Source organism: Poromitra crassiceps (assembly GCF_964638095.1).
Source record: "Poromitra crassiceps genome assembly, chromosome: 11".
NCBI lineage: Eukaryota > Metazoa > Chordata > Actinopteri > Beryciformes > Melamphaidae > Poromitra > Poromitra crassiceps.
In genome coordinates, this window is record NC_139643.1 from 34330620 (window position 1) to 34340815 (window position 10196).

The following is a 10196-nucleotide window of genomic DNA, read 5'->3' on the forward strand; positions in this document are numbered from 1 at the left end:
ATGGTGTCGCTCAAGCGTGTGTTTTGAGCAGGATGTTCAACTACGCATATGAGGTGGGAGGAATGGAATCAGGAACGGATATGGATCGATAAAAAATAAGAAAATACTTACTTATAAATATAAAAAACAAGTACTAATATCAAGATCCATGAAAGTTAAAAAAATGCAAATTTGCAATTCTCAAAAGATGGAAGCTGGGATAAAGTAATTCCTCCGCCAAAAATGTCATCAATCCATAGCTATGATAATCCCACCACAGCGCCACCAGGTGGCATTCATGGGAAGGGAAAAAAATAATATTTTGTGTTTTCTACTGAAAATTTTATTGTACAGAAAATACAGTAAACTGGCATTTGAGGGGTTAAAATTCAGTGAGCATGAAATGTTGATATGAGGTATGAGAGATGAAGTTACCAATGGATAAGAATCAATAAAAAATAAAAAAATAATTAATTAAGACTATCAAAAATAAAAATTAATATCAAGGTGCATGTACATGGACCAGCAGACGTTTAAGGGTTAGCGGGTTAGCAGGGTACAAGGGTTAAAATGAAGGACACTGAAATTAATGTCGACTGTACACACAAACCTGTATACTAGTCTCTTTATTATGGAGGCCAAATGCATTTCAACAGAGCAACAGGTTGAAAGTCAGCTGGTTGACTCAGACACAGTCGTTATAGTTGCTAAGGACAGACTGTGCGAGATACACAAACAAAAGGGTAAGTCCCATGACAGACCCAGTCATTCCATCTCAAATCTCCATGACCATGGTTTGTATGCCCACAATGCTCAACTCCTCCGGCTCCGCTGTTGTTTGGCTCGCCTGTGTCCCACAGGACAAACTCCACCTCTGACCCATCAGACCACATCCATGCTCCTTCTAGCTGGGCGTCACTGAGTCCAATCCAGGTGGGCCCCTCGTTAAGGTCAAAGTTCTGGATCAGAGATTGGACAAAGCTGCTTTGTTCCTCACTGTGGATAGAAACCAGGTTGGCCCCTTGAGACACACAGTAGAGCTCTGCAGCGCCCCAGGTCACACTTGAAGCCATGTATTTGTAACAGCGTCCGTTGAAGCTGTACCAGAACATGGGACAGGAGCCGCGCTCGAGCTTCACTTGACGGTCAGCTGAGGGAGACACGGCACCCAGAGCCAGACCGAGACAGCACAGGAGCAGCAGCATGCTGGTCTGAACGTTTCTCTCTGGAGTCACTGGAGCAGGATGGGGTGCTGGTTTGTTGGAGCTGGTCTGAACGTTTTTCTCTGGAGTCACTGGAGCAGGACTGGCTGGTGAGGTGTTTGTTGGAGCTGCTCTGCACCTTTGGGTGGGACTGGAAGCCTTGCAGAAAGGGGTGATCAGGCTGCTCTCCTTTTATCTGCTTTGGAGAGGGGTGTCTGCACTGCTGGGATAATTATTGGTCATATCATTTCCTGTAGACACACCTTTTTAGTTCCACTCTGCCATCTGATCATCATCATCATCATCATCATCATCATCATCATCATCATCATCATCATCATCATCATAAAAAGACCATGATGAGCACACAAGAAGATGTCACATAAAACCTGGGTGAATTCAGGGTGAATGGGAGATAAGGTTGAATGGGTATAACTATATCGGGCATATTTTCTTGCCTGATGAGTGAAAATAAAAACATTTTTTAGCTGTGAAACTACAAAATCAAAATTGCATCCCCCCTCATTGGTGTGACATCACATAGGTCGGCGGGGCAAGCATCAAACAGGAAGTTGACCCTGCAGGGCATGAGGTGAGTAAAATGACATACGTGTTAGCTAGTCTTCATCATAAGGTCATACAATTGTCATAGCTGATAGTTTGCTCAACACATTGATGGGAACCTGAAACTTATTGGTAATATATTGGTAATAAATATATTCAATTACGTTTTTATCTAGGTGCCCAGAAGTACATGTACAGAGAACACAATGGGCGGTCCAACAGTAGTCAAATGAAGTTGATGTTAATTCAAGTTGGGTGAAGAATATGAAGCTTGTCATGTGGATTATTAGTTCCTTTAATTTTTCCTTTGTACTTGTTCAGTTTGCACTCCTGACCTGTATTTTTAGAAATGCTGCCAAAGATGAAAGAATGCTATTGAACAATTGATGATGTTCCCACTCCTATCAGACTAGAAACAGACGGCCTATCAGATACACCCTATCATCACATCTTCAGACCCAAGTATATTGCTGTACTACAAAGTATCAAGTTATGAATACTATCAATTTATACTCTGTATGCCTATGAGTGTCATTGTAGTGCATAACCATAAATCACAATGCAACAATAATACTATCAGACATCTGTTAATGCTGTGGAATTTGCTCTTTGAAATTGATAATGCATTACGGTAACTGAATGGTATTAATTATTTTACAGTTTTTACAACCACCAACCCAGAGCGTTTATATAACTGTTCTATCCTGATACTGCCCCTGGTCATCTATCAAGTCCAATGGCCAAAAATGGAAGTTGAGCCCACATAATCAAGAGGATAACAACATAAACATGTTTAGCCAATGAAACACATTTTTCAAACTGTTATTATATTAGAAATTGATTATTTTTTTATTTGCAGTTGTATTTCGGCCTCCTGCCACGAAATGATAAAGATCTGAATAGACCTATGATTCTAGTTATTCTCAGTAATGATTGATGAGTATGTAACTACATTAATAAACAAGCTAATTTAAATGTGTGTGTGTGTGTGTGTGTGTGTGTGTGTGTGTGTGTGTGTGTGTGTGTGTGTGTGTGTGTGTGTGTGTGTGTGTGTGTGTGTGTGTGTGTGTGTGTGTGTGTGTGTGTGTGTGTGTGTGTGTGTGTGTCCTGGAATAACCCTTCACATGTTGCTGCTATACATTGTTGGTAATGAGTCAAAGAAGGTTGAAAACAAGTTTTTCAGGTATTTTGAGTGATTTGGTTACATGTAGTACATCATGGTGAATGATTATTTTCATATCAGGTATATCAGGTCCAAGTTAGTGAGCACTGTGGGGATTCTATGCAAAACAAGGTACTTTTTGAACAGCAAATCATTGCAAACACTGTACTGTACACTCTTCTTACCATACTTGACTTATTGTGTTGAAGTATGGGGAAACACCTACAGAAGCAACTTACAGACAATATGCAACATGCAAAAGAGAGCAATAAGGATAATGAATAAGGTAGGATATCATGAACACACAAATGTACTGTTTCTAAAATCAAAGACGCTGAAATTTTGGGATTTGGTGGAGTTCAAAACTGCCCAAACTCTGTATAAAGCGCGACATAATTTACTTCCTGGAAATATACAAAAACAGTTCAGTGATAGAGAAGGTGGATATGAGCTGAGAGGGAGATGGAATTTTAAACAACCAATTGTTCATAGCACTCTGAAGAGCATGTGCGTATCTGTCTGTGGTGTGAAACTGTGGAATAAATTACCTGACGAGATCAAAGAAAGTAAAAAATCTTGCGCAATTCAAAAAAAAGTATAGAAACATTATTCTGGAGAAGTATAGACGTGATGGTACATAATCAGTAGCCTAGGTAAACCCAGCCCCCACGTGACCTGCTCTCTCAGTTCCCAGTCACTAGCGTAGTCACTAGCATAGTGACTGAGAACAGGTCTGAGAGCAGGTCACGTGGGGGATGGGTTTACCCAGGCTACATAATCAGGACTTATGGGACACTTGTATTTCTTGTAGTATGTTTGGTATTAGCTATGTATGTGTAATAATTATATGTATAGGTGGTAGGTAGCCTATGTGTGTATGGGCATGTATGTATAATTAGGAGCATGTGCTATATGTGTGTGTGTGTGTAAATTAATGCATGTATGTATCCATGTGTATGCATATGTACTGCATATGTTTACCGTAAAGGTATAAGGGTAAGGGCATTTAACAAGCTAGTTAGCTTCAGCCCTAAACCCTTTCGGTCAGCCTTATGTATCCTCTTTTGTTTTCTGTTTTTTTTAATCTGTGAATATTCTTTTCTTTCTGATCGAAATAAACTAAACTAAAACAAAAGGGAAAGTATTTTTTGTATTGTTTTGTTGGAATGCCACTGTAGAAAATATGATGTTGAGGAATTTACATTTAATATTTAAACCCATTTTCTCGTGTTTTACTTTTATTAGACACATAACAGATTAAAATACTCAACTTTTGATCTGAGAGAGCTATCTCAGTCATTCAAAAAGTTATATATAGGGGAGAGTTTCTAATTTATGTAAATATCAAAAAATGAAAATGACAAATTTTCACCATTTAAAGGGTTTTTGCAGGCCACCATACATATATATATATAAAAAAACATGAGCAGACCAGGAGATGTCACATAAAACCTATAATTTATTCATTTTCAGTAAAACTTTGACATAGTAAAATGCTGCTTTAGAAAAGACATGTGGCTTCAGCTGTCTGAAGGTTGAGGGGACACGAGGGGAGACATATTGCTTTGTGTTTGACTTGTTTTTTTCTTTTACAACAGATAAATAATAACAACATACCAAACATATGCATATATTTACACATCGACAATATTACAATAGTACAAAGCCTTTGAGGTGTCCTCTCTTGCATTGTGAGCATGTGGAGTTTTTTTTTGTCGTATCATGCAAACGGGTTTAAACAACATAGTTTTCTAAAACATAACTTTACATAGTCATGACAATGGCCATTAAAACACTAAATACATCCTCCCACCCTAATCTGCCCCCATTAGATATCAGAGGACAGAGAGGAGCTTCAACATCACATTGACTTGCTGCTCTACTGCCCTCAAGTGGCCACAAAATGTAACGACAAGTACTTTTACATTCCAGCATTGCAGCTTCAAACCACAAACATGTTTCTTCCTACAGTATGTACGAATTCCACAATGTCCTGGAGAAGCTCTGAACATGGCACATCAACCAAGACATTTTGCCACCTCTGCAATACATAAATAAACAATATATTACAATAAATAACTAATAGCACAATTATTCTGCTCTTTGACCATACTGAGCAGATGTGTATTTGCATGTGTGCATCATGTACAAGTTAAGTGTAAATTGTACAAGTTAAGTGTAAATATGACTACCATTAAGCCTTTCTATGACACTGAAAATTAACAGACCAGGGCTCATATTTAACAATGCTCTCAGTAGTGGAGGAGCTAATCAAGAATCACACTTGACTTTGGCCTGGTTTCTCAAAAGCATCCACTTTAAAACAGAATTGATGCGTGTCATATAATCTTGTATGGTTCAACCAATCCTTGTGTAACCTATCTGAACAAATCTTTAAAAGCAACAATCTCTAGAGTCAAGACACATACGTGTGAAGTTGTCAGGTAAAACCTCCTGGAGCTGCACCATGGACAATACATATTTGGCTGAGGATTTACATGCAGGTAGCAAGCTCAAGTCAGCTTGTCAGTTTTGAATTAGCTGGGGAATCAACCTGGGTGCTGTAACAGTGTCCACACAAAGTTGGCTCATTGATGACAAGAGATTAGAGAGTGTCTTTGGAAGATAATTGTTAATGTACACAAGAACCAAAGCAAATCTGTTTAAAAATCACTCTTCACTTTGAGATCATCTTTGTCCACTGTCTTAAAAAGGAACAATGGCATCAACCTCTTAGCACTAAGATGGTTTTGGGAAACCACCCCAGGTTCTCCCTGACTAACTGATTCATTGTGATCTGCAGGACAAACCTTGAATCTATCAGTGCTCCTGTCCTGTTCTGAAAGGCTTAGAGCTGGGTTTGCTCAAACACCTGTGGCACAGAAATTATTGACCGCTCCCCAAATGCGTTCTTAATCATCCAAACCATGCAAGAATGCATTGCTAATGAACTCTAAAGTGACTGGCTATGCATGTGTAGATACAGGGCAAGGAGAAAATAATGAAAACACTAATATGGTCTGTTGGGCTTCTGATGGTTCTGCACTGGTGAAGGCTGTGTTTCTTGGCACGATTTATGGATCATATATCATATATCAATTCTGAATGGTTCCTTTCAGCCCATGATGCATTTCTTTCCTGATGGCGACAGCATCTACCAGAATGATAATTTCAGGACGAGACAGGCCGCTCCCTCAGTGGTTTGAACACAAAATAGAAGTGTCATGGCCTTCTCAATATTATCCCAATTACACCATTTATTGGATTTGGACACAGCATTTTCCACTGTTAATGTGATGTTGGAACTAAAGGCCCTGATTATCAGAATCCAATGTGTTAGTGTTAACTAGAACTAACATTGTGCTCTATGAGATGAGTGAATCAAAACTATATCAGAAAAAAACAAACACCAAGACAGTCGCATCTAAACATCAGATGAGCGAAGTCAGTGCACCAGTGCATTCAATATTCTGTCCAAACCCTGTGCTGGCTTTCACTGACAGTCAAATCTTTGTAATAGCTATCCATTTACACAGAACCATTTTCCGAATGTGGTAATATTTTCAGTCAATAAGAATGTAAAAACCTCATGATTCTGAAGTGGAATAGAGCCGTCCCTGAACAGAGCTCTGTGCTGCAGTGGCTTGGCTAATCTTTGTTAACATTATATACCTCAAGGATTTAAAAAAGTAAGGAAAAGATGGCAATGAAGGGCCTGTGTTTCCATAGCAACACTGGCAGAGCGGTGTATCATCATGCACACCCTGAAATCAGTCATCAGAATGTCAGAAAGCATCTCTGCTAGGAGTGAGATATGCTTTACATGACCAAGGACCAGGCACCATGACAGGCTCATTGCAGGAAGCCGACCTCTGTGATTCCATCAGAGAAAGACCTCCTAAACAACCCAAGAGCTCCACATCTAAGCTGCATCGCTCCATACACGTGGCATTTGGCACTGAAACAAGTATAGGTCCATATTGTGCACAACGCAAATGTAGCATTATCTAGTCATACAAAATCAGTCTAGAAGAGCGCATGGCTGAGAACCAGTCAGAACTATGAAATGGCAACCAGGAAACAGAGGCAAAACACTGAGGACCAAATAGCAGTTCGGCATTCAACGACTGCTTTTGAACTCTGGCACATTCAGGAGAGATCCACGTTTCAAATGTCACAGTTGGACAGTGAAAGCACGTCACAATGCTTCTCTCACATGCCAGTGAGTGTGTGTACACGGTTCGAAACAAAAATACAAAATCAAAGGCACACAGTTGTATCTTTTTCCACTGGGGTTGTACATTTTTGCCAAAAAAGATACATCCCCAGTGCGACAAAGGATACAACAGAGTTTGTATGTTGTACTGCCCCAACATAGGCAGCTGCCTGTGTTGCACATAATGCTACTGCACAATATAAGAGAGCTCAACGACAAATATCTTAATAACTAGCGCATGTATGCTATATATATCAAGAGGCCGATCTATCCAGTGTGATACATACAGGAGATGAAATAGAAGAGACCATGGATTAATAGATTACATCCATCAGGTCCTAACCAAACCAAACTTCTCTCTCTCGAGACTATGATAGCTGAAATGATGAAGAGGCTGTCATGTCCTTGTTGACCTCCAGAGGGCGATAACAATCAACAAACTAAAGGAACATTCCACCTGCGGACCGGGCTCATAAATACTCAGGGAGAAACCAAATGCTCATCACAACAACGAAAACAAGAGCATATTCAGTCCAATAGATACTGTACAAACTAGTTAGTCTCCTCTTCTCGTCAGTTTGGCAAATTTCCCTCTTGCAGTGCAGAATCTCTTGCTGTAGACAGTTCACAGAGTGTGTGAGGAGCCTATAGACCCTTTATAATATTATTTTCAGTGTTAGAAAGTCTTTAGTGGCCATGTTTGTACTGCTGTGGCTGTCCCCTTCTTCCTTCCAACACATGGCACCTGACTGTCCACTTGGCACCACTGCTGGTTTGGTGGTTCTTTCTGTAGCGTGTGCATGTATATGTACATATGTATTGTGTGTGTGTGTGTGTGTGTGTGTGTGTGTGTGTGTGTGTGTGTGTGTGTGTGTGTGTGTGTGTGTGTGTGTGTGTGTGTGAGTTCAGGCGCGTGGCTCCAGTTTGTGTGAGAGCTCGAAAAGCGTCTGTTGATTGTCGATGATGTGCAGGTAGTGAGCGCTCGCTCTCACCTCTGCACTGTCGCCCCCGGTTACCTCGTTGCCTAAGAGACAGACACACAAACATAAACACACACGCATTAGTCTCACAATAGGAGTTTCATGCTACAAACCCAAGCGTGCATGCACACACACACACACACACACACACACACACACACACACACACACACACACACACACACACACACACACACACACACAGACACACACACACACACACACACACACACACACACACACTTTTGATATGCACAGAGATTGTATTAGGGCCCTATATAGAGAGCGAAAAAGTCCCTGGTTGCTTAGAAACTGTGAGTGAAAACTGTGTGGGAGAGAGACAAGTTAAGAGAGATATACTGTAGGTGCCGTTGTTTGCAGTACACCAACTGACAGCAGATGGCAATAGATTCCTCATAATGAATGGATCAAAAGTGCAACATCTAATTCAAAATCAACAATTTGTCACAACAGCTGACATGAGGACTCACCTGGTTGGTCGCTTTGGCAGTGGCGAATAAGACGCACCGTGTCTGCGATCATATGCTGTAGATCCAAGAAGCAGACACATGTCACATCAGTGCAATAACATAACGTAAACATAAAACAGTTGAGATCTTATACCTTCAAAAGTGCATAAGTAAGAGTTTTACTGTCCCAAAAGCTGACTACAAACACAATCCTTACAGCAGAACCCCGGGGGATTTCATATAGGTAAGAACTTACAAAGACTATCTTCTCTTTGACTCTGAGCAGCTCCAGTGGAGTAGTTGGGGGTTCAGTGACTTTCTCCAGGGCAAATCAATACTACGAGGGGAAAGCTACTTGCCCCCAACTCACTCACCCATACTATTACCACTTCCCAGTCGATCAAGAAAATCAAACCAGCAACCTTCCAGTGGCAAACTCACCTCTATAACCTTCAAGATGAACCAGATCTGATTTTGATGACCAATAACACTCACACATAAATTCCCCCATATGGCGAACTCAAACATTTATCTGATTCCTTTCTTGTCACAGAGCTGAAGACTCAACTCACCAGCTTCTCGAAGTTGACGAGGTTGTCATGAAAGGTCTTATTTCCCTCGTGGATAAAGGTGATATCTAAGAGTAGAAGACGTGTATTAAATTCTGATCAGCATAGCAGAGAGAGTGAGCGAGAGGGAGGGAGAGAGAGAGTGTGTTGTAGAGAGAGAGAGAGAGAGCGAGAGAGATGAGGGGGCTACCTTTCAGCAGGAGGGGCATGAAAGGGATCTTGGGAGGCTTCATCCTCTTGAAGGCATCTCTGTAGGCTTTGTGGTTCAGAGATGGATCCTGGAGAAAGACAGAGAGGTGGATAGAGGAAAACAGAAAAGTGAAGGGGGGTGGAAGAGGAGAAAAGAGGTTAGAAAGGAGGGAACAGAGAAAAGAGAAGGGGTAAGAAAAGAGGAGTGGAGAGAGTGACGGAAACTTCCTATTAATCGCCTTACAAAGATTAGATCACACCAGTAGCATTTCAAAAGCTTCAAAATCAGGATGGCTATCACCTCAGAGAAAAAAACAGATGTTCAGAGTCTGTATCTCTGTCTCTGTCTCTGTGTCTCTCTCTCTCTCTCTCTCTCTCTCTCTCTCTCTCTCCCCCTCTCTCTCTCTCTCTCTCTCTCTCTCTCTCCCCCTCTCTCTCTCTCTCTCTCTCTCTCTCTCTCTCTCCTCTCCTCCTGTGTCTTAGCTCTGTGGAAATGTTAGAAAGTAATAGTTGGTAGCTCTCACCGTGATAAGCTCCAGCTCTGAGAAGAGCTTCTTGAACTTCCCCGGACATTTCTGGAAGCAAAGTGTACAGTAAGAATAAGACTTCATAGGATAGATACAGTACAAACAAACAAGCATGTATATGAAAGACATGGCTGAATGCATAAACACACACACACACACACACACACACACACACACACACACACACACACACACACACACACACACACACACACACACTCTTACCTCCCAGGTTTGGTTGAGTCGGCTGACGGCTGCTGTGTTGAGGCCCATGATGATGGCAAAGGCAGAGTTCAAATTCCTCTGGGCCTTACAGCTACACACAAAATACACCAAGT

The 10196-nt window shown here is 41.1% G+C and overlaps 1 protein-coding gene across 1 annotated transcript; it reads right to left on the reverse strand.

Annotated features, from left to right (window-relative positions):
* Positions 1-4532: 4532 nt before the first annotated feature.
* Positions 4533-10168, reverse strand: LOC310785320 (rap guanine nucleotide exchange factor 5-like). The gene is made up of 6 exons (XM_083646346.1): positions 10084-10168; positions 9856-9906; positions 9333-9420; positions 9146-9210; positions 8595-8649; positions 4533-8147 (listed from the first exon to the last, which is right to left on the reverse strand). Exons 1-6 carry the CDS (start codon positions 10129-10131, stop codon positions 8029-8031), a joined length of 426 nt encoding a protein of 141 aa, XP_083502472.1. The 5' UTR covers positions 10132-10168; the 3' UTR covers positions 4533-8028.
* Positions 10169-10196: the final 28 nt, after the last annotated feature.